This window comes from Heterodontus francisci, chromosome 24, assembly GCF_036365525.1.
Source record: "Heterodontus francisci isolate sHetFra1 chromosome 24, sHetFra1.hap1, whole genome shotgun sequence".
Lineage (NCBI taxonomy): Eukaryota > Metazoa > Chordata > Chondrichthyes > Heterodontiformes > Heterodontidae > Heterodontus > Heterodontus francisci.
Genome location: NC_090394.1, coordinates 61,810,657 through 61,835,133, shown reverse-complemented (window position 1 = coordinate 61,835,133; position 24,477 = coordinate 61,810,657). Strand labels below are relative to the sequence as shown.

The 24,477-nt window shown below is 42.5% G+C and overlaps 1 protein-coding gene across 1 annotated transcript in view; it reads left to right on the top strand.

The window, feature by feature from the left end:
- clec16a (C-type lectin domain containing 16A) overlaps nucleotides 1-24,477 on the top strand; it is a 302,517-nt gene that overhangs the window by 164,914 nt on the left and 113,126 nt on the right. The window contains exons 18-19 of the mRNA XM_068056378.1: nucleotides 3,655-3,783; nucleotides 6,338-6,458. Of these exons, the coding sequence (XP_067912479.1) occupies nucleotides 3,655-3,783; nucleotides 6,338-6,458 (250 nt within the window). The remainder of the gene's footprint in view (nucleotides 1-3,654; nucleotides 3,784-6,337; nucleotides 6,459-24,477) is intronic.

The window sequence follows — 24,477 nt, the reverse complement described above, 5'->3', positions numbered from 1 at the left end:
GAAATCATCTGCATCGCTATTTCCAAGAGACTCATTGAACCACTCTACCTCGTCAAACTAAAAGCCTCAGGACCACTGAATTCAGCTAGAAGCTGAAGCTAGTAATAGGGGATTTCAACTTACCTAATATCAACTGAGATAGTCTTAGTGCAAAAGGCTTAAAGGGGGAGGAATTCTTAAAATGCATACAAGAGAGCTTTTTGAGCCAGTACGTAGAAAGTCCTACAAGAGAAGGGGCAGTCCTGGACCTAATCCTAGGAAATGAAGCTGGACAAATGGTAGAAGTATCAGTGGGGGAGCATTTCGGGGATAGTGACCATAACTCTGTAAGATTTAAGGTAGTTATGGAAAAGGACAATGAAGGGCCAGAAATAAAGGTACTGAATTGGGGGAAGGCCGATTTCAATTTGATCGAAAGTGGACTGGGAGCAGCTACTTGTCGGAAAGTCTACATCAGGCCAGTGGGAGTCCTTCAAAGAGGAAATAGTGAGGGTTCAGAGCCAACGTGTACCCATTAAGGTGAAGGGTAGGACCAACAAGTCCAGGGAACCCTGGATGTCTAGGGATATAGAGTATTGGATCAGGAAAAAAAAGGAGGCTTATGGCAGATTCGGAGCACTGAAAACAGCGGAGGCATTAGAGGAGTATAGAAAGTGTGGGGAGGAGTAGTTAAAGTAATTAGGGGAGCGAAGAGGGGACATGGAAAAAACATTGGAGGTCAATATAAAGGAAAATCCTCAGGCATTTTATAAGTATATTAAGGGCAAGAGGATAACCAGGGAAAGAATAGGGCCCATTAGGGATCAAAGTGGCAATCTGTGTGTGGAGCTGGAGGACATAGGTGAGGTTTTAAATAATTTCTTTGCATCTGTTTTCACTGTGGAGAACGACGATGTAGGCTTAGAGATCAGGGAGGGGGCTTGTGATATACTTGAACATATTAACATTGAAAGGGAGGAGGAAACATTAGATGTTTTAGCGGGCTTAAAAGTGGGCAAATCCCCAGGTCCAGATGAGCTGTATCCCAGGCTGCTGTGTGAGGTAAGGGAGGTGATAGGGGCTCTGACAAATTTTCAGATCATCTCTGGCCATGGGAGAGGTACCAGAGGACTGGAGGACAGCAAATGTGGTACCATTATTCAAGAAGGGTAGCAGAGATAGACCAGGTAATTACAGGCCAGTGAGTGGTAGGGAAACTATTGGAAAAAATTCTGAGACACAGGATTAATCTCCACTTGGAGAGGCAGGGAATTATCAGGGATAGTCAGCACAGCTTTGTCACGGGGAGATTGTGTCTAACTAACTTGATTGAATTTTTCGAGGAGGTGACTAGATGTGTAGATGAGGGTAAAACAGTTGATGTAGTCTACATGGACTTCAATAAGGCTTTTTATAAGGTCCCGCATGGGAGATTGGTTAAGAAGGTGAGAGCCCATGGGATCCAGGGCAATTTGGCAAATTGGATCCAAAATTGGCTTGATGGCAGAAAACGGAGGGTAATTGTAGAGGGTTGTTTTTGCGAGTGGAAGCCTGTAACCAGTGGTGTACCACAGGAATCTGTGCTGGGACCCTTGCTGTTTGTAGTGTACATTAATGATTTAGACATGAATATAGGAGGTTTGATAAGTTCGCAGATGAGACGAAAATTGGTGGTGTAAATAGGAGGAAAGCCTTAGATTACAGGACGATATAGATGGGCTGGTAAGATGGGTGGAGCTGTGGCAAATGGAATTTAATCCTGAAAAGTGTGAGGTGATGCATTTTGGGAGAACTAAAAAGGCAAGGGAATATACAATGGATGGTAGGAGCCTAGGAAGTACAGAAGGTCAGAGGGACCTTGGTGTACTTGTCCATAGATCACTGAAGGCAGCAGCACAGGTAGATAAGGTGGTTAGGAAGGCATATGGGATACTTGCCTTTATTAGCCGAGGCATAGAATATAAGAGCAGGGAGGTTATGATTGAGCTGTATAAAATGCTAGTTAGGCCACAGCTGGAGTACTGGGTACAGTTCTGGACACCACACTATAGGAAGGATGTGATTGCACTGGAGAGGGTGCAGAGGAGATTCATCAAGATGTTGCCTGGGCTGGAGCTATGAAGAGAGACTGAAAAGGCTAGGGATGTTTTCCTTAGAACAGAGAAGGATGAGGGGGAACATGATTGAGGTATACAAAATTATGAGGGGCTTTGATAGGTTAGATAGGAAGAAAGTTTTTCCCTTAGCGGAGGGGTCAATAACCAGGGGCATAGATTTAAGGTAAGGGGCAGGAGGTTTAGAGGGGATTTGAGGAAAAAAAGTTTCACCCAGTGGGTGGTTGCAATCTGGAATACACTGCCTGAAGGGGTAGTAGAGGCAGCAACCCTCACAACATTTCAGAAGTATTTAGATGAGCACTTGAAATGCCGTAGCATACAAAGCTGCAGGCCAAGTGCGAGAAAATGGGACTAGAATAGTTAGGTGCTTGATGGCCGGCACAGACACGATGGGCCGAGGGGCCTGTTTCTGTGCTGTATAACACTGACTCTAATCAGACTGTATTCCTTTTTTATTTTTATGGACTCTATAACTCAACCAATCTACCTTTTCCCCATTCTGTAATCTGTGTGTGAGTGAAAGTTGGTGCATTGGTTTTTTTTATACTTTGGTTTAGGTACAATAAAGTTAGCCTCTTTCTTTAACTCAAGAAAACCTGTGCAATTGGTTCTTGTTATGATGCTTGCAAGTAAGTAATCAAACACCTACTGAAATGGCCAGTGCATCCACTTTAAGAAAAGATTAAACCTGTTGCGGTCAAACAGGAGAGGGAAAAGAGGGAAGCTGTTTAATCCCTCCTCACTTGACCGTAACACACGGGCAATTAGGGATGGGCAATAAATGCTGGTGTTGCCAGCAATGCCCACATTCCATATTTTTCTTATGTATTTGCTTTGTATGCATGCAGGTGACAGTGTGTCAGAAGAAACATGGAAACAAAACGTAAATGTTTGTTGTTCCTTCTGTACTGAGATTTCTCTGCGTGACATTATGATATTGCCATTGATCTAAATGCTTCCAATGCACCATAGAAAATCAGTCCTTGTTCCTACTCCTGGAAATGTGTCAACAAGATTGAGCTTGGCTTTGAGAGCACTTCTTGAACACTCATTTAAAAAATAGCCACTAGGGTAAAGTACTGGAGAGCTGTCATGTGCCATGGCCTTCAGGAGCAGTGAAGTAGGCAAAAGAAGTTGGGGGGGGCTAGTGGGAAGGAAATGCAAAAAATTGACTCAGGATGTGTAAAGAGAAACGGTAACATAACATTGTTGGTTCTCTAAACATTCTCTTCTGCTTCCTTATTGGTTCGCTGGGGATTTTGTTCTGGTACTCGGGCTCTCAAAGTCTACACTTACTACGGGGGGAGCAGTAGTAATCATTCAACAATAGCTGTAGAGATTCTTCAGTAACCGGTGGCAAATTCAATGGAGGTTTTTTTTGTTACTTTGGCTTAGTATTTAATGGGAGCTAGGTTGCATTTGGCCAAGCTCAATTTGTTTGGGGTAAAAGCAAAAAATGCTGAAAGTACTCGACAGGTCTGGCAGCATTTGTGGTGAGAGTAATAGTTAACATTTCAGGTCGATGAGATTTGCGTTTATTTTTGGTTTTGTTTCCCAGAGTAAACCGCTGAATGTAGAGTACCTGATGATGGATGCATCTATTCTGCTACCTCCTACTGGCACCCCTCTAACTGGTATAGACTTTGTCAAAAGGCTACCTTGTGGAGATGTGGAGAGAACAAGGCGGGTAAGCACCAGATTACAGTCAGAACTGATAAACTTAACAGCTGAACAACTCAAAATTAATTCATTTTATGTTGATTTGCAAGTGCTTACTTCAAAATAAAAATATAATCTTAGAATGAAATGAGAAGTCTTTCACCATCTTTTAAAGTGAAATTAAGTTCTAGTTGAAGTTTTATATTAAATTATTTTATTAAAGATAACTTTTTAAAATATTATGACGACTGTTTTATTTGCATTATTTGCAGCATGGTCTACAGATGCAAAAATTAAATGATTAATTAGAGTTGACCATAATGAACTCAAGACACACCCTAGAAGTTATTAACTGTTGGTGAAAAATTTAGTCAATTCCCCTAAATACCACTGTAATTATCATTGTTCTTTTTAATTTCATTGCCTAAACTTGCACACCTATTTGGATAAATTGAATTGGGCAACTGAGTAATAGGTAATTATAGCACTATAAGGTGAGTGTTTGAGGTTTAGATCACACACCAACTGTGCTTTTCAACTGTACTTGTAATGCTGCAACTAAACATTGAGCAAGTTGTAGCCACAGCATCACAATCACAATTAACATACAAAGTATTCAATCTGCACCCATGCATGGTCATAAGAAATCTTCCAAAGCCACTTTACGCCTAAATAGACTTTCCTGCATTAGTCTGTGCTAGTTCGAGCCATGCAGAACCCAGAGGACTGTCTTGCTCCTCTTTGCCAGTATAAAAATGGGTATTTGTGTTTGATATGCCCAGTCCATGTCCAACAATCGGCAGACTTGTGTTAAACTTGCCACATCTATATCGCTGGAAAGAATGTGCTCCTGGTGCAAGTTGATTAGTGTACTTGGATAGCTACTTAGGAGGATGCTATGTCAGAACAATGGCCAAGTTCTAACTACACCACCAGAATTACAGTAATTTATTAAAGTAAACACTTTGCTTTGAATGTTTGTCAATCAAAATTGTCCTTTCATTCATGTTACCTCTACTATGTTGAACATGGCTATTCTTGAATTTGAATTAGTTACACTGGGAACAGAAAATATTATTGGTATGAGTAACAAATATCTTTATCAGAGTTAGAGAACCTTCCATATGAATTTAAAGAAACAACATTAGGAGCCATGCGCTATTTAAATGCCTGTCCTGTCTCAGCAAATGGTGCTTCAGATGACTGAGGGTGTGTCTTGCTTTCTTCGTATTTTTGCAAGAAAAATTGTTCAGACAATTTTAGCACCCATGGTAGGTCTGGGGCGACGTTTTCCTGCCAAGTCTTTTGCAGGCAATCCTGAAGTATCAACAACAATTTATATTTATAGAGCACCTTTAACATAATATGTCTCAAGACACTTCACAGGAGCTATAAAGCAAAATTTGACACTGAGCCACATACAGCAATATTAGGGCAGATAGTCAAAAGCTTGATCCAAGAGTTAGGTTTAAGGAGCTTCATAAAGGAGGAAAGAGAGATAGAGGTGCGGAGAGGTTTAGGGAGGGAATTTCAGCGCTTAGGGCTGCGGCAGCTAAAGGTACAGCTACCAATGGTGGTGCGATTAAAATTGAGGATGCTCGAGGCCAGAATTAGAGGACCGCAAATATCTCGGAGGGTTGTAGGGCAGGAGGGGATTACAGAGATAGGGAAGGAAGAGGCCATGGAGGGATTTGCAAACAAGGATGAGAATTTTAAAATCAAAGTATTACTTAATCGGGAGCCAGTGTAGGTCAGAAAGCACAGGATTGATGGGTGAATGTTGCTTGGCACAAGTAAGGGCACAGGCAACAGATTTGGATGACCTCAAGTTTATGAAGGATAAAATGTGGGAGGCCAGCCAGGAGTGGATTGGGAATAGTCAAGTGTAGAGGTAACAAATGCATGGGTGAGTGTTTCAGCAGCAAATAAGCTGAGACAAGGGTGGGTTTGGGCGATGTTACAAGATAAAATATGCAGTCTTTGTGATGATGCGGATATGTGGTTGGAAGCTCATCTCGGGGTCAAGTATGACACCAAGGTTGCCAACAGCCTGGTTGAGCCTCAGGCAGTTGCCCGGTGAAGAATGGAGGCAGTAAAATAAAAATTATCTTTTTTTTAAAAAAAATAGTTGCAACAAATCTTTATAAAGAAGGGAGAACTTTGCATTTATCTAGGGCCATTCACGTCCTCTGGATGTCCCGAAGCTTTTTAGGGCCAATTAATTACTTTTTGAAATGTTGTCACTGTTGTAATGTCAGTAAACGCAGCAGCCAATATGCAAGCATCTAGGTCACGTGAAGCGCAATTAGATAATGTCCTGAAAATCTCTTTTTTTTTTTTAGGTTAGTTGAAGTACAAATGTTGACCAGAAACACTGTTACTGTTATTTAAATTGTGCCATGGGATTTTTTCTGTCCATCTGAGGGGACAGACAGGCCTTGCGTTTAACATCTCAGGATCAATGTGATATTTCTTCTTTCTTCACAATAACAATGTACTTTTGTTAGAATATTGTTGAACTAATTTCAAAACTTGTTGCTGGAGTTAATGCTGAACTGTCATTTTGTTTTTGTATTTTATAGGCTATCAGGGTTTTCTTTATGCTCCGTTCTTTGTCACTACAACTCCAAGGAGAGCCAGAGACTCAGCTACCACTGACGAGGGATGAGGACCTGATTAAAACAGATGATGTATTGGATCTGAGTAAGTATTTGGATACTTTGTTCGGTCTGCTTGTTTGTTTTTGTGTTTTTTGCTATAGTTATGAAAGTGCTTTCTTTTTCATTTTGAAAGTGTGTTTTATTTAATTTTTTCCCTTTATTGAAAAAAAGCAACACAGAATTTTTTGAACAGAATGGGGAACGCACCAGTTCATGTGCAGTGTGAACCTTCCCTTTTTATTTAAAGGAAAAATATGCATTTTGTGAGGTTGCTGTACAGTTTTGATGTGTCGAATACATTGACCATTGACTTATTGAAGTTGTTGATGCTGGAAACCACAGTCAAGGAAATCTGGTGATGACACTCAGGATCAGCTGATAGAATAAAGTTTCACCACCTTAATGTCATGTCTACTTTGGATCGACCAACGGCCCCTGTATTTATGGGCAGAAATGATATTACAGCATTAGGTTGTGCAGAGATGAACCCTGTTCAAATTTCTTTTAAGAATTTTTTTAGATCTCACTCCCAACTTCTAGATTGTAGGGTTAAATTACTGAATGAAGTTAGTGTCAATCTGCTTTCAAAGACATACTGGTAAAATGCAGATTAGTTTACAGATTCAGGAAAACATGAACCCAAATCTGATGATGGATGAATTTTATGCTAATCAAGATAAGAAATGACAGTACTGTGAGGAATGAAATTCCTCCATTTTTGATCCCCAGTCTGAGCACCAAGTACACTCAAAACCGTTATAGTGAGTCAGTTGTGCAGCTAACACTGCCCTGCCCCAGCAAAGTTGCCATCAGTTCAGATGAGTGAATTCCCCTACTGTATTAGTGAATAGCGGAGGTCATCACCAGAACTTTCAAACAAGCACCAAGGTGCAGCTTCGCTTGTGGTGAGAAGAGCCCTCCCAGTCAGATCCTTGCTGCACGCCCGAAGTCTCACCCTCTCTGCACAATGCTCTCGCGGTGGCTGTGGTGGGGAAGAGACGGTTGCCCACCTCCTTCTGGAATGTGTCTTTGCAAATCAGGTGTGGAAAGAAATGCAGTGGTTTTTGTCGAGGTTCATCCCAAGCTGCTCTGTAACACAGGAGTCTGTGCTCTACAGGTTGTTCCCAGGGACGCACACAGAGATAAACATCAACTGCTGCTGGAGGACTATCAATTCGGTGAAAGACGCCCTTTGGTCTGCCCGAAACTTGCTGGTCTTCCAGCGCAAAGAGTTGTCCACGACTGAATGTTGCAGACTTGCACATTCCAAGGTCCAGGACTACGTGCTGAGGGACACACTAAAGCTTGGGGCAGCCTCAGCAAAGGCTCAATGGGGAAAGACCACTGTGTAAGGTCCCCCCACCAAGCTGAACGGAGGGGCTGGATCCATGGGAAACCCCTCGAACTGTATCAGGAAATTTTCGTTTGCTGTAAAATGTAAAAATGTATACGGCATGACAAATGAAATGGAAGGGTTGTGAGGCAACTCGTGATTGTATTGAAGGAAACTGACCTCCTTTGCACTGTTTGTAACTTCTGACTAGGTGCTGTTTGATAATGTATTTTTTTTTTTACAGATTTTTATGAATAAAGTATATTTCGGAAATTTAAAAAAAATGAACAGTAGAGGTCCGTAGCGATTGAGGTCCATGTGCACAGATTACTAAAATGTAACCAGTACAAAAAATAATCAAGAAGCTTAATGCAATATTAACCTTTTATAACTTGAGGACTAGAGTATAAAGGGAGAAAGTTTTTCTATAGCTATGTAAAACCTTGGTTACACCACATCTGGAATATTGTGTATGGTTCTGGGCACTGCACCTTAGAATGGATATTTTGGCCTTGGAAGGAATGCAGCACAGTTTCACCAGAATGATAGAACTATAGAAAAATTATGGCATTGAAGGAGACCATTCAGCCCATCGTGTCTGCGCCGGCTGAAAAAACTAGTCGCCCAATCTAATCCCACCTTCCAGCACCTGGTCCGTAGCTTTGCAGGTTACAGCACTTCAGGTGCATGCCCAGGTATCTTTTAAATGAGTTGAGGGTTTCTGTCTCCACCAGCGTCCCTGGCAGTGAATATTGCCAAGGCTCTAAAGGTTAAATTATGAAGAGAGATTACATAAAATAGGCTTGTATTCCTTGGAATATAGGTGGTTTCGGGTGATTTGATTGAGGGTTTTAGGATTTTGAAAGGAATTGATAGAGTAGAAATAGAGAAACATTATCTGATGGTGGGAGAGTCTAGGACGAGGAGACTTAACATTGAAATCAGAGTCAAGCCATTCTGGAAAGAAGTTAGGAAACCCTTCTTCATGCAAAGGCTTGTAGAAGTGTGGAAAGCTTTCCAACAAAAAGCAGTGGATGATAACTCAATTAATAATACTAAATCTGAGATCAATAGATTTTTTTCTAGCCAATCGTGTTAAAGGATATGGAGCAAAGGCAGGTGGGTGAATTTAGGATATAAACCGGCCATGATTTCATTGAATGCTGGAACAGGCTTGAGACACTAAATGGCCTTCTCCTGTTCCTATGAGTCACAAAAGCAGTGCCACTTTGATATTCCAACATGGGGCTTTGGTCCCACGTTTCTCTCTCTCGCTGTATCAAAATTAAGGCATTCCTGGGTGTCAGTTGTTTCCTGGTTGGCAACTCAAACTGCATATTTGTAACTTCTCACATCTGTGTGAGAATCAGCAGCCACAGTAGCTTTGCGTTCAGATCTCAGGAGCTCCACTCTTGGCATGGCCTACGGTCCATTGTTGAACAGTTGACAGAGGATGAGCATTGGCACTCCAGGCTTACACTGCATTTCAGCTTGGTCAATTTTAATGACAAAATTTTGGATGTTCATAGTTTACCAATACCAACCTCTAAACGAGGCTCCATTCTCTGCCATTTATAAATATTCATCATGAGTTACTTGGGTTACTATTCCTTGGATATATTCTATGGTATTGACAAAGAACAGAACATAAAGAAAACCCTGATAGTATTATTGCTAATTGAACTCCCACCGCAAGTTTTGATCTGGTTTGATCACAGCCTTCAAAGTATTCTTGAAGTTTATTGGACGTTTGGAAGAATCACAGAACTCCATTTTGCCCTTGTGAAGCATAGGTTTTAACCAGTCCCATCTAGAAAAAATGTACTGCGGGTGTATTTATATTTGCAAGTGGCTGCAGGTATCTTTTTCCATTGCCATTTATGCCGTTGGATTTTCTGGTTTGTCAATGGACCTTCAATCCATAAATTTTGGAGAGAAGACTAATGTAATTCTGGATTGCTATAAAAACTATGGAGGCGGGTGGTGGGGAGGGTGAAGTCTTGCTACGACTAACTTGGTGTCCTGTTAGAGGAAAATGGGTGAACGTGAATATTTATAAATGGCAGAGAATGGAGCCTCCTTTAGAAGTTGGTATTGGTACACTATGAATATCCAAAATTTTGGCATTAAAATTGACCGAGCTGAAATGCAGAATAAGCCTGAAGTGCCAATGCTCAGTCTCCTTGTCAACTATTCAACAATGGACTGTAGGCCATGCTAGGATCCTGAGATCTGAACGCAAAGCTACTGTGGCTCAGGTTCAAGATAACATTTTGACCACCAAGGCTTCAAGCAGTATAGACAAGGCAATAGTCAGCAGAGAATCGGAGGAAAATTTCCATGTAGTGATGGGTTTTCCAACCCTGTCTCCCAGCATTGCTCCCACTCACTTCTTGAACTAAGTTTCTCTTGGCCATCTGGAGTTTGTGGACTATTATAGTGTGATGATATTTGATGGCAGTTCAGTGAGGTTCTCTTGTATTTCCTACCAGTACATTCTCCATTGCTATTTAATTAGCAAGATGTAAACCTGGAATTATTAACAACTATGTTTATAGGCTAGCCTCAGATGTTCAAAATATTCAAAAGGTTGTTATGTGGAACTTACATTTTATTTGTATTAAACATTGTTGTTTAGACCTAAAGAGAAGCTGGCTTTATGACAAATCCACCCAACTGTTGGGAATTACCAAAGGGCTTGCCTTCATTCAGTTAAGATGCAACTTAGTTATGATCCCTGTGGGATATGAAGAATATGTATGAAGAGGAAAGGTTGAGTATCTTGTACGCAGTCATCTTCTTTTCTTTGTGGAATGCCATACTGGAACAAGTAGTACCTTCCTTCTGCATAGGCTTTGTTCATACTCTAAAATTGTGTTGTTTGTTCTCCTGTTGTACATGTTGATTGACTGACTTGCCTTGGGGAAGAAACCTGATTCTCAAGCGAAGTTGCCTGTTAATGCAGCAAGGTATGCAGGACCAATGGTAAATAATTTGATAAAATTTGGGCTTATCGATCAAGTTCATGTACTGGTGTTTCCAGGGATGGAAAAGGCAAGTGGGTTGGTGCTGGGATTGGGGCTCTGTGATGGGTCTGGTCCCAAGATGTAAATCTACTTTTAAGTTCCTCCTGACTCTGTATTGTTGATGCCTGCTCCACTTGGCCAGTTTTCATTTTTCTCATTCTACGTACCTATCCCTGTTTAGTTCTTCCCATACTGTATCTTGTTTTTGTCTTTTATTTCTTTGATTTCTCTCATTATGCCGCCTTTTGTCTCCTGCCTTTTAACCATATTTTGATCCCCTATCTTAGTACTTTGCAAGTCAGTCTATGTCTTTTCCATTATAAATGTGGATATAAGAATTTATAATGGAAATATAAAATTAAGTTCAGAATTTATGACTTTAAAATTGGTACTAGATTATGTCTGCTTACCCTATTCCAACTATTTCCCAGCCTCTAAGCCCACTTCACCTGCAGACAGCACTTGGTCTTGACTTCATGTGTGCAAGTCATTTTTGCAAATATAATTTTCTAACGAAAATGAAGAACTTGTAGGTTTGAGCGGCAGAGGGAAGGGAGATGAAAAGGAAGTAGAATATTCTGCTTTTTCCCCTTATCTTTGTAACCGTCAAACTTCGAGGTTTGGATGCAGGAATATTTCTGTACTTAAATTGTTTCCGAGACCTGAAGAAAATTTACAATCCCTCGAGACGGATACAATTGCCTACTGACCTTGATAGCTTTATTATGCTGACCCCCATCTGCCAAGCATGAGGCATGTTAATTTCACCACATCGTCATTAAATTTCAAACTTTTGTTGAAGTGAAGAAAGAACTTGCTTTAAAAAATTGCCGGATCTTGGCTGGAAAGCCATTTGCATATTAACAGACAGTGCTTGGAAAGGACAAAGGACCATTCCCTGACATTCAACCCACAATGGACTTTTGATCATGAAACATTGAAGGTGGAGGAGCTCGCATTCCAGGTTGACTGCTAAGATGGCCGAATGCACAAACGGACATTGTCAAACCAGCTAGTTACATGACTAACCTGCTGGGCAACCTGAGTTTTTTGAATTTGTACAAACGGGGGAAAAAGTCTGTTTGCTCCTGAACTGAGAAGATCTCTTCTGTCTGCTCCCATCTCTTTATCACAAGCCTCTGAATCCACTAATGACCCATGAACCCCAAGAGAGAAAAGTCTCCTACAGCAAGCAAGTATTAAGAAGAATACTGGGCCCCAACAAAAAACAAGATCTACCTACAATCAAGGACTCTACAGTGAGTTTGAAGAACCATAACAAAGATTCTTCAGATATTGCCTCAAACTTATCCACTTTATTTTTCTTCTCTTTTCTGTCTCTATTTGCATGTGTGTATCGCATATGCATGCTCGCTTGGGCGCGTCGTGTATCCGTAGGCGTTAACCGAATTAGAGTTTAATTGCAATTTTAATAAATTTCAACTTCTTCAAACCTAAGAAAGCCTGTTTGTGCTGGTTTCTTTACCTTTATAATTGGAAAACGGTGAACGAGGATTCACTATGTGGGGAGCTAAAAAACACGGTGTGTTTAAATAAACCCTGTTATGGTAAGACCTCATGAAGGCTGAAAGGGAACCCCTAGACCTTTTTCTCACCTGGTTGTAACAGCTTTTAGGGGACAGGACGGAGAATGAAAGGGGAAAGTCTGGATATTTGTGAATTTTGTTACTCTTTTACTATAATCTACTAGCCAATAATGAATTTATAATGTAATATACAGTGGTGTCGTATCCAGCTTTTACTTTGGCACCTATGTGTTTCTTGCCCCAGGATACTATTTAATATTTTACTTCATGAAATTGTAAGCTGTTCATGAATATTGTAGTAAAATGAGTGAATGAGTTTTGGTCCCCATTTCTAAGGAAGGATATATTTTCCTTGGAAGCGATAAGTGAAGATTCACTAGGTTGGCTTCTGGGATGAGAGGGTTGTCCTATGATGAGAGGCTGTGTAAATTGGGTCTGTGCTATCTGGAGTTTACAAGAACACAAGAAATAGGAGCAGAAATAGATCATATGGCCCATTGAGTCTGCTCCACCTTTCAATACAATCATGGCTGATCTTAGGCTTCAATTCCACTTTCCTATCCGCTCCACATATCCCTTGATTCCCTGCAAGACCAAAAATCTATCTATCCCAGCCTTAAATGTATTCAACAATGGAGCATTCACAACCCTCTGGAGTAGAGAATTCCAAAAATTCACAACCCTTTGATTGTAGTAATTTCTCCTCATCTCAGTCCTGAATGATTGTCCTCTTTTCCTGAGACTGTGCCCCCTGCATTCTAGATTCCCTGACCAGCAGAAACAATCTCTCAGTTTCTGCCCTATCAATCCCTTTCAGAGCCATGTATGTCTCAATTAGATCACCTCTCATTTTTCTAAACACCAGAGAATATAGGCCCAATTTGCTCAGCCTCTCATCATAGGACAACCCCCACATCCCATGGACCAATTTAGTAAATATTCGCTGCACTGCCTCCAGTGCAAGTATATCCTTTCTGAAATGTGGAGACCAAAACTGCACACAGTATTCCAGGTGCGGTCTTACCAAAGCTCTGCACAATTTTAGTAAGACTTCTGTATTCCTGTGCTCCAATCCCCTTGCAATAAAGGCCAACATGTCATTTGGCTTCCTAAAACCTGTTGCACCTGCATGGTAACTTTGTGCGTTCCTTCTACGAGTACACCCAAGTCTCTCCCAACATCAACATTTACCAGTTTCACACCTTTTAAAAAAAAAAATCTTCTTTTCTATTTTTACGACCAAAGTGAACAGCTTCACACTTTTCTACATTATACTCCATCTGCCATCTTGTTGCCCACTCACTTAACCTGTCCATATCTCTTTGCAACCTCTCTACATCCTCCACACAGCTTACCTTTCCATTGAGCTTTGTATCATCGGCAAACTTAGATACGTTACTCTCTGTCTCTCCATCCAAGTCACCAATATACAGTGTAAATAGCTGAGGCCCCAGCTCTGATCCTTGCGGCACCCCACTATTCACTTCCTGAAGAATGAGAGGTGATCTTGTTGAAACATACAAGATTCTGAAGGGATTTGATAGGGCAGACACTGAGAGGTTGTTTCCCCTGGCTTGGGAATCTAGAACACTGGGGCACAGTCTCAGGATAAGGGGTCGATCATTTAGAACTGTGATGAGGAGAAATGTCGTCACTTAGAGAGTGAATCTTTGGAATTGTCTACCTCCAGAAGGTTGTGGATGCTCCATCATTGAGTACATTCAAGACCAAGATTGATTAGATATTTGAACTCTCAGGGAATCGAGGGATATGGGGAGTGGACAGAAAAGTGGAGTTGAAGTAGATCAGCCGTGATCCTATTGAGTAGCGGAGCAGGCTTGTGGGGCCGAATGGTCGTCTTCTCCTATTTCTTATGTTCTTATGAGTAACCCTATTGATGCAAGCTTCTTAATGGAAGTTTAAAGTTTGTGAGTAGGTGCTTTGAGCTTTATGATATTAGTCAGGCATTCCACATGTTCGTTCTTTACAGTGGTGTGAAGCGTAGTATAGCGTATAATAGTGGTTTGCCAGTACACTTCAGCTTTACAGTAAATGATTCAACCACACTTAGTTTAGCTAGAAAAGTGGGATGGTTTTAACTTGTGTGATTTTTTTTTTTCGTTTTGTGGTATTCAGCTTTTTGGTTGGTCTCTTTTTCAAATGGCGCATAATAGTCTCAATAGAAGAGCTGACTTTGAGCGCTCTGAATTAAGTGTTTTAAAACCATGAGGCACAATGGTCTGTTGACAAAATTAGGCAATGATTTTTCTAGCATTGTTCTGCTGCATTGCCCTGTTAGTAGACAAAATGAGCAGGAGTGTGTAGGAGAGCAATAGTCATTGTGGTTTAGCATTCAATGATTTAACCAACTTCTCCAAAAACTCCCTGTGTGAATTCCTTTTAATCCAACTTCCACCCGGCTCATATCACTAAGACTGCCATGGCCAAAATCACAAATGACATCCTCTTCAAAGATTGAGTTAGAATAGAGACTACTATGAGTCTTGAATTCAATACAGTAAGGATGTGAGAAAGACAGGTATGTAGAATAACATTTTTTGAGCTGAAGGGAACGAGAAGAAAGCTCAAAAGAAATTATAATGATTATAACATGGAGAGAAAAGTTGGCAGCTAGAAGTGACAGAGGGATCATCTATCAAATGCCAAGTTTTTTCTTGCACTCTTTTCAAGAGTCTGAGAAAGGTACTAAGAGCCTTCCCAGGAGTTGAAGCAGTATTTGAGAATTTAACAACAACAACTTGTATTTATATAGCATCTTAAACGTAACAAAACCTCTCAAGGAGCCTATAAAACAAAATTTAACATGTTTGAAATATTGGACATACTGGGGCTTTGAAGAGAGTTAGGGCGGCGCAGTGGTTAGCACCGCAACCTCACAGCTCCAGCGACCCGAGTTCGGTTCTGGGTACTGCCTGTGTGGAGTTTGTAAGTTCTCCCTCTGACGGCGTGGGTTTCCGCCGGGTGCTCTGGTTTCCTCCCACAGCCCAAGACTTGCAGGTTGATAGGTAAATTGGCCATTGTAAATTGCCCCTAGTGTAGGTAGGTGGTAGGAGAATGGTGGGGATGTGGTAGGGAATATGGGATTCATGTAGGATTAGTATAAATGGGTAGTTGTTGGTCGGCACAGACTTGGTGGGCTGAAGGGCCTGTTTCAGTGCTGTATCCCTCTATGACTCTAGGTGTCAATTTGTCTGTTAAGTAACTGAAATTGCCCAGTCAGGGTTGAAGCAATAGTGCTCCACATTGTTTGGACACAAATATATACTCTCATTTTACTTTTATTAAACCAAAGAAAATCTGAATGTGCTGATAAAGCTAAGATTTATGACAACCAGAAAAAGCTAAAATAAATACTGTAAATCAGAACCCTAAATATACATGGCATGTTTTCACAGTCAGCAGTAGCCAGTCACAATTTACTTACAAGGGATTGAGAGTATTGGTTTCTGGGACAAACGCCACAACACTTTTTTGTCTAACAATTTATTATAAGTACAAAAGCAAAATACAGTGGATGCTGGAAGTCTGAAATGAAATCAAAAATATAATATAATCGGAGTTCTGATGAAGGGTCATTGACCTGAAAAGTTAACTTTTTTTTTCCCCCTCCAAAGATGCTGCCAGATCTGCTGAGTGTTTCCAGCATTTTCCATTTTTATGATCGATTATTAGGTTGGGTTCACTTATGCATCAATATGAATTAGTAACATGTGATTTTATATTTTTTGAGTCTATTTCTCCTAATTCAAAGTTAATTCACACTTTTTGTGAAATCAGATTGAATTCATGCAAAAAAGGTCATGTGTTATTAAAATTGCTTAATTTGAACTGCAGAAAGGATAATTCAAGTTTTTTTTTCATGAAACAAAATGACTTTGAATTAGTGGGAGTCAGTTGCCAGCGATCGCCAGAGCTGGCGGGCAGCCATAAAGGCGGGGCTAAAGTGTGGCGAGTCGAAGAGACTTAGCAGTTGGCAGGAAAAAAGACAGAAGCGCAAGGGGAGAGCCAACTGTGTAACAGCCCCGACAAACAATTTCTTCTGCAGCACCTGTGGAAGAGTCTGTCACGCTAATATTGGCCTTTATAGCCACTCCAGGCGCTGCTCCACAAACCACTGACCACCTCCAGGCGCTTACCCATTGACTCTCGAGACAAGGAGGCCAAAGAAGAAGAAGAAGACTGTGTGTCCTCCAAAGCAGATACAATAGTTTTCCAGCTCTTTGTTTGGGAATGCAATGCAGTAGAACTACTGACCAACAAATAGGTCTGGGCTGCGTCTTATAAGTGTGACAGTACTGGCCAATGTAGGAATTGTATGTTAAGTGCATCAACCCAGCTCCCTCTCCCCAACCTTTGGATGTCTGGTTCCCAAAGAATTTCCTCAGTTAGTATCTCCATTCACCAACATGTTTTAAACTATCCATCCTCATCTGCATGATGATGAAAGAAATTGTGTACAGACAGCCTATTTAGATGATCGTACAGTCAACAATTGCTCTGTAATGCTTGTCAACCCTGTTTAGATTTTTAATTAACTGCATATATACTCCAATGGTGGTATCAGTGTGAAATGGCTTCACTTGGCATTGACATGAAATCCAACCCCAGGACCCAGCCTGACTTGAAGTGAAGCACGTGAGACTTCTTGAGCTGAACTCAAGAGGTGAGGTGAGAGTGACTGCCCTTGACATCAAGGCAGCATTTGACAGAGGGCACAGATAGGCGCTTCTGTGGACGTGAAAGAGACTCCAGGATGGTATGTTGCCTCCCTGGTGCCAGGGTCAAGGATGTCTCTGAACGGACAGGGGGCATTCTGAAGGGGGAGGGTGAACAGCCAGAGGTTGTGGTACACATCGGTACCAATGACATAGGCAGGAAGAGTGATGAGGTCCTGCAGAGGGGGAGTTTAGGGAGTTAGGTAGTAAGTTTAAAAAAAACAGGACCCCTCGGGTTGTAATCTCTGTTTTACTCCCTGTGCCACGTGCCAGTGAGGCTAGAAATAGGAAGATAGTGCAGCTAAACATGTGGCTGAGCAGCTGGTGTAGAAGGGAGGGTTTCAGATATCTGGACCATTGGGCTCTCTTCAGGGACAGATGGGACCTGTACAAGAAGGACGGGTTGCATCTAAACTGGAGGGGCACAAATATCCTGGCTGCAAGGTTTGCTAGCGTCACTCGGGAGGGTTTAAACTAGTGTGGCAGGGGGGTGAGAACCAGAGCAGTAGGACAGTTAGTGAAATAAATGAGGACATAGTAAATAAGGCCAGTAGGACTAAGAGGAAGAGCAGGCAGGGAGATGTTGCTGAGCACAGTGGGACTGGTGGTCTGAAGTGCATTTGTTTCAATGAGAGTATAACGGGTAAGGCAGATGAACTTGGAGCTTGGATTAGTACTTGGAAATATGATGTTGCGATTACAGAGACTTGGTTGAGGGAAGGGCAGGATTGGCAGCTAAATGTTCCAGGCGTTAGAAGCTTCAGGTGGGATAGAGGGGGATGTAAAAGGGGTGGGGGAGTTGCATTACTGGTTAAGGAGAATATCACAGCTGTACTGCGGGAGGGCACCTCAGAGGGGTCATGCAGCGAGGCATATGGGTGGAGCTCAGGAATAGGAAGGGTGCAGTCATGATGTTGGGGGTTTTCGACAGGCCTCCCAACAGCCAGCAGGAGGTAGAGGAGCAGATATGTAGACAGATTTTGGAATTTAACAGGGTTGTGGTGGTGGGTGATTTTAACTTCCCCTATATTGACTGGGACTCGCTTAGTGCTAGGGGCTTGGATGGAGCAGAATTTCTGAGGAGCATCCAGAAGGGCTTCTTGAAACAGTATGCAGATAGTCCAACTAGGGATGGGGCCATTCTGGACCTGGTATTGGGGAATGAGCCCGGCCAGGTGGTCGAAGTTTCAGTGGGGGAGCATTTTGGGAGCAGTGACCATAATTCCATAAGTTTTAAGGTACTTGTGGATAAGGATAAGAGTAGTCATCGGGTGAAGGTGCTAAATTGGGGGAAGGCTAATTATAACAATATTAGGCAGGAACTGAAGAATTTAGATTGGGGGTGGCTGTTTGAGGGTTAGTCAACATCTGACATGAGAGTCTTTCAAATGTCAGCTGATTAGAATCCAGGACCAGCATGTTCCTGTGAGGAAGAAAGATAAGTTTGGCAAGTTTCGGAAAGCTTGGATAATGCGGGATATTGTGAGCCTAGTCAAAAAGAAAAAGGAAGCATTTGTAAGGACTGGAAGGCTAGGAACAGACGAAGCACTTGACTATAAAGACAGTAGGAAGGAACTTAAGCAAGGAGTTAGGAGGGCTAAAAGGGGTCATGAAAAGTCATTGGCAAACAGGATATAAAGAGCAAGAGGGTAACCAGGGAAAGGGTTGGCCCACTCAAGGACAGAGATGGGAATCTATGTGTGGAGCCAGAGGAAATGGGCAAGGTGCTGAATGAGTACTTTGCATCATTATTCACCAAAGAGAAGGACTTGGTGGATGATGAGCCTAGGGAAGGGAGTGCAGATAGTCTCAGTCATCTCATTTTCAAAAAGGAGGAGGTGTTGGGTGTCTTGCAAAGCATTAAGGTAGATAAGTCCCCAGGGCCTGATGGGATCTACCCTAGAATACTGAGGGAGGCAAGGGAGGAACTTGCTGGGGCCTTGACAGAAATCTTTGCATCCTCATTGGCTACAGGTGAGGTCCCAGAGGATTGGAGAATAGCCAATGTTCCTTTGTTTAAGAAGGGTGGCAAGGATAATCCAGGAAATTATAGACCGGTGAGCCTTACGTCAGTGGTAGGGAAATTTAGAGAGGATTATTCGGGACAGGATTTACTCCCATTTGGAAACAAACGAACTTATTAGCGAGAGACAGCATGGTTTTGTGAAGGGGAGGTCGTGTCTTACTAATTTGATTGAGTTTTTTGAGTAAGTGACGAAGATGATTGATGAAGGAAGGGCAGTGGATGTTATCTATATGGACTTTAGTACAGCCTTTGACAAGGTCCCGCATGGCAGACTGGTACAAAAGGTGAAGTCACAGGGGATCAGAGGTGAGCTGGCAAGATGGATACAGAACTGGCTCCGTCATAGAAGACAGAGGGTATCAGTGGATGGGTGTTTTTCTGAATGGAGGGATGTGACTAGTGGTCCGCAGGGGTCAGTACTGGGACCTTTGCTCTTTGTAGTATATATAAATGATTTGGAGGAAAATGTAACTGGTCTGATTAGTAAGTTTGCGGACGACACAAAGGTTGGTGGAGTTGCAGATAGTGATGAGGATTGTCAGAGGATACAGCAGGATAGAGATCGGTTGGAGACTTGGGCGGAGAAATGGCAGATGGGGTTTAATCCGGACAAATGTGAGGTAATGCATTTTGGAAGGTCTAATACATGTGGGAAGTATACAGTAAATGGTAGAACCCTTAGGAGTATTGACAGGCAGAGAGATCTGGGCATAGAGGTCCACAGGTCACTGAAAGTGGCAACGCAGGTGGATAAGGTAGTCAAGAAGGCATACGGCATGCTTGCCTTCATCGGTCGGGGCATAGAGTATAAAAATTGGCAAGTCATGTTGCAGCTGTACAGAACCTTAGTTAGGCCACACTTAGAATATTGTGTGCAATTCTGGTCGCCACACTACCAGAAGGACGTGGAGGCTTTGGAGAGGGTCCAGAGGAGGTTTACCAAGATGTTGCCTGGTCTGGAGGGCATTAGCTATGAGGAGAGGTTGGAAAAACTCAGATTGTTTTCACTGGAACGACGGAGGCGGAGGGGTGGCATGATAGAGGTTTACAAAGTTATGAGCGGCATGGACAGAGTGGATAGTCAGAAGCTTTTTCCCAGGATGGAAGAGTCAGTTACTAGGGGACATAGGTTTAAGGTGCGAGGAGCAAAGTTTAGAGGGGATATGCGAGGCAAGTTTTTTTTACACAGAGGGTGGTGAGTGCCTGGAACTTGTTGCCAGGGGAGGTGGTGGAAGCAGATACGATAGCGACATTCAAGAGACAACTTGACAAATAGATGAATAGGATGGGAATAGAGGGATATGGGCCCCGTAAGTGCAGAAGGTGTTAGTTTAGGCAGGCATCAAGATCGGCGCAGGCTTGGAGGGCCGAATGGCCTGTTCCTGTGCTGTACTGTTCTTTGAGTATGGCATCAAGGAGCCCGAGCAAAACTGAGGTCAATGGGCATCAGGGGGAAAACCCTCCGCTGGCTGGAATCATACCGAGCGCAAAGGAAGATGGTTGTGGTTGTTGGAGGTCAATCAACTGAGCTCCAGGACATCACTGCAGGAGTTCCTCAGGATAGTGTCCTAGGCCCAAACATCTTCAGCTGCTTCATCAATGACCTTCCTTCAATCATAAGGTCAGAAGTGGGGATGTTCGCTGATGATTGCATAATGTTCACCACCATTCGTGACTCCTCAGATACTGAATCAGTCCGTGTAGAAATGCAGCAAGACTTGGACAATAACCAGGCTTGGGCTGATAAGTGGCAAGTAACATTCGTGCCACACGAGTGCCAGGCAATGACCATCTCCAGCAAGAGAGAATCTAACCATCTCTCCTTGACATTCAATGACATTACAATCGCTGAATCCCCCACTATCGACATCCTATGGTCTACCATTGACCAGAAACTGGTCATATAAATATGATCATATAAATACCGTGGCTGCAAGAACAGGTCAGAGGCTAGGAATCCTGAGGCAAGTAACTCACCTCCTGACTCCCCAAAGCCTGTCCACCATCTACAAGGCACAAGTCAGGAGTGTGATGGAATACTCTCCACTTGCCTGCATGGGTGCAGCTCCAACAACACTCAAGAAGCTCGACACCATCCAGGGCAAAGTAGCCCGCTTAATTGGCACCCCATCAACAAACATTCACTCCCTTCACCACTGACGCACAGTGGCAGCAGTGTGTACCATCTACAAGATGCAATGCACCAAGGCTCCTTAGCACCTTCCAAACCCGTGATCTCTACCAACTAGAAGGACAAGGGTGGCACAGTGGCGGAGTGGTTAGCACCGCAGCCTCACAGCTCCAGCGACCCGGGTTCAATTCTGGGTACTGCCTGTGTGGAGCTTGCAAGTTCTCCCTGTGTCTGCGTGGGTTTCCTCCGGTTTCCTCCCACATGCCAAAGACTTGCAGGTTGGTAGGTAAATTGGCCATTATAAATTGCCCCTAGTATAGGTAGGTGGTAGGGAAATATAGGGACAGGTGGGGATGTGGTAGGAATATGGGATTAGTGTAGGATTAGTATAAATGGGTGGTTGATGGTCGGCACAGACTCGGTGGGCTGAAGGGCCTGTTTCAGTGCTGTATCTCTAAACTAAACTAAATGCATGGGAACACCATCATATGCAAGTTCCCCTCCAAGTCTCACAGCATCCTGACTTGGAACTATATCGCCGTTCCTTCACTGTTGCTGGGTCAAAATCATGGAACTCCCTTCCGAACAGCACTGTGGGTGTACCTATCCCACATGGACTGCAGTGGTTCAAGAAGGCAGCTCACCACCACCTTCTCAAGGGCGATTAGGGATGGGCAATAAATGCTGGCCTAGCCAGCGACGCCCACATCCCATGAATTAATTTAAAAAAAACTTCTTGTATGAGCAATGTCCTTCACTCAAGCGTGATCATATCATATTCTGATTCTAGATTTACATTATAACGCTTGAATGTTAGTGTGAAGCAAAACTGCAATGTGCTGTTGTGGTAAAATGTGCCAGTTAACGTGCCAGTGAGCAGAGTGCATGTTGACTATTTAAGACCAGCTGGTTACTGTATCACCTAACAGTTTGCTTCTGACTCAAATTAAAGTTGCCAGTAAATGTGGGAACTGATCGTGAAACGCTTTCCGAACATAGTGATTCAGGCAGGGTGGCAGACTCTGGGGATATTCAGGGTGTTTGATTCTCTGGAGTTTGATAGGATAGGGTCCTACTATGTCAGGATTTGGTGTATAGTCATGTAGAAATATTCTAGCAGAGGGTGATGAGTTGCAGCGGTGTAAAGACTGTAAAAAGCCCATAATTCTGGGCAGTATTTTAAATGACATAATTTCATAATCTGTATGGGCACAGGCCAAGATTTATGGTGTATGTTTTTGGTTTTCTTTAAAAGAACTTACTGATGTGGTTCATACATATATTTGATGTTGTGTATTTGACAAATGACTATTAGAGTAACATACTGGTGTTTCCACAATATTAAAATCTGGATTTTGTCAAAACCTACATTGCACGCCCGATTACCCTTCCATACATTTATTATATGCACATGTTTTACACTCAAAAATGTTTATCAACCATTTTACATCAGCTGTAAAATTGTGGTTTGTATTTCTAGAGGTTTTTTTTTTAAACAATCACTGAAGTGTTGCAGCCCAGAAAGAGGCCATTTGGCCCTTCGTGTCTGTGCTGGCTTTCCGAAAGAGCAGTTTATCTCGTGTCAGTCCCCGGCCTTCTCCCTGCTGTTCTTCCTTTTCAGATAACAATCCATTTCCCTCTTGAATGCCTCGATTGAACCTGCTTCCATCACACGCTCAGGCAGTGCATTCCAGATCCTAACTACTCGCTGCATGAAAAAGTTTTTCCTCATGCTGCTATTGCTTCTTTTGCCAGTTAACTTAAATCTGTGCCCTCTTATTCTCAATCCCTTGACCAATGGGAACAGTTTTTCCCATCTACCCTGTCCAAACCCCTCATGATTTTCAATGCCTTTATCAAATCTCCTCTCAAACTTCTCCAAAGAAAACAGTTCCAACTTCTCCAGTCTCGTCTAACTGAAGTTCCTCATCCTGTTACGACCAAGGTGGGAGTAATGCACTGTTAATTCAGTCCCACTACTCCATAGGTCACAGCATATTAGTAAAGTTTCCCACCTGCTGGAAATTAGCCAAATTAAACAGCTTATTTATCCCCCAGAATAAATCACACCAAACCACGTTTCTTTGAACAACAACAGAATTAACTATTAATAAACCAATTTTTTAATGATAATGAGATAAATCTATATGTATGACAAGATTCTATAATTCCTTAATCTTCCTAATCCTCATGCGCACTCATACATTCAATTACCAATGGTTAACCAGGGAAAACGGATATATTGATTTTGCAACAGTTCCTTAGGAATAAAAAAGAACTGGGTTGTAATTTCTGGTCAGATATTTTCGGATCATTGAGGCGTCCCACAGTCGAATAGTCAGATGCCACTCAAAGTCTCTCCAGGCAAGTTTGATGCAGTCTGTGAAGGGTAGGCGTTCCTGGCAATTTCTCTGCAGCAGGCATCTCACAGCAACAGGTATACTTAGATTTTAAAGTGGCATTCTTACAGTAGAGACTTCTTTTGAGATTTCAGGAACTTCCAAAAATACAAAAGGCCACAGGACTCCCACTTGAGGTAGAGATTTTCCAGAGACTGGAGGCAATAGGAATTTTGCTACCTTCCAACAATGCAGGCTTCCTCTCAGCAAAGGAGCCTTTCTCCACAAAGGAGCAGCGACGACTCTTTCTCTGGGTCTTTTCCTTTCTCTTCAGGCATAAACAGCAACAAGGGTTTTAGCTCCCATACATTAGATTTGCCTCTACCACCCCTTCAGGCAGTGTGTTCCAGATTCCAATCACCCTCTGGGTGAAAACATTTTTCCTAAAATCCCCTCGAAACCTCCTGCCGCTTACCTTAAATCTATGCCCCTAGTTATTGACCTCTCCGTTAAGGGAAAAAGTTTCTTCCTATCTATCCTATCAATGCCCCTCATAATTTTGTATACCTCAATCACGTCCCCCCTCAGCCTTCTCCGCTCCAAGGAAAAGAACCCCAGCCTATCCAGTCTCTCTTCATAGCTGAAATGCTCCAGCCCAGGCAACATACTGGTGAATCTCCTCTGCACCCTCTCCAGTGCAATCACATCCTTCCTATAGTGTGGTGCCCAGAACTGTTCACAGTACTCCAGCTGCGGCCGAACCAGCGTTTTATACAGCTCCATCATAACCTCCCTGCTCTTATATTCAGTGCCTCGGCTAATAAAGGCAAGTATCCCGTATGCCTTCCTAACCACCTTATCTACCTGTGCTGCTGCTTTCAATGATCTATGGACAAGCACCCCAAGGTCCCTCTGACCCTCTGT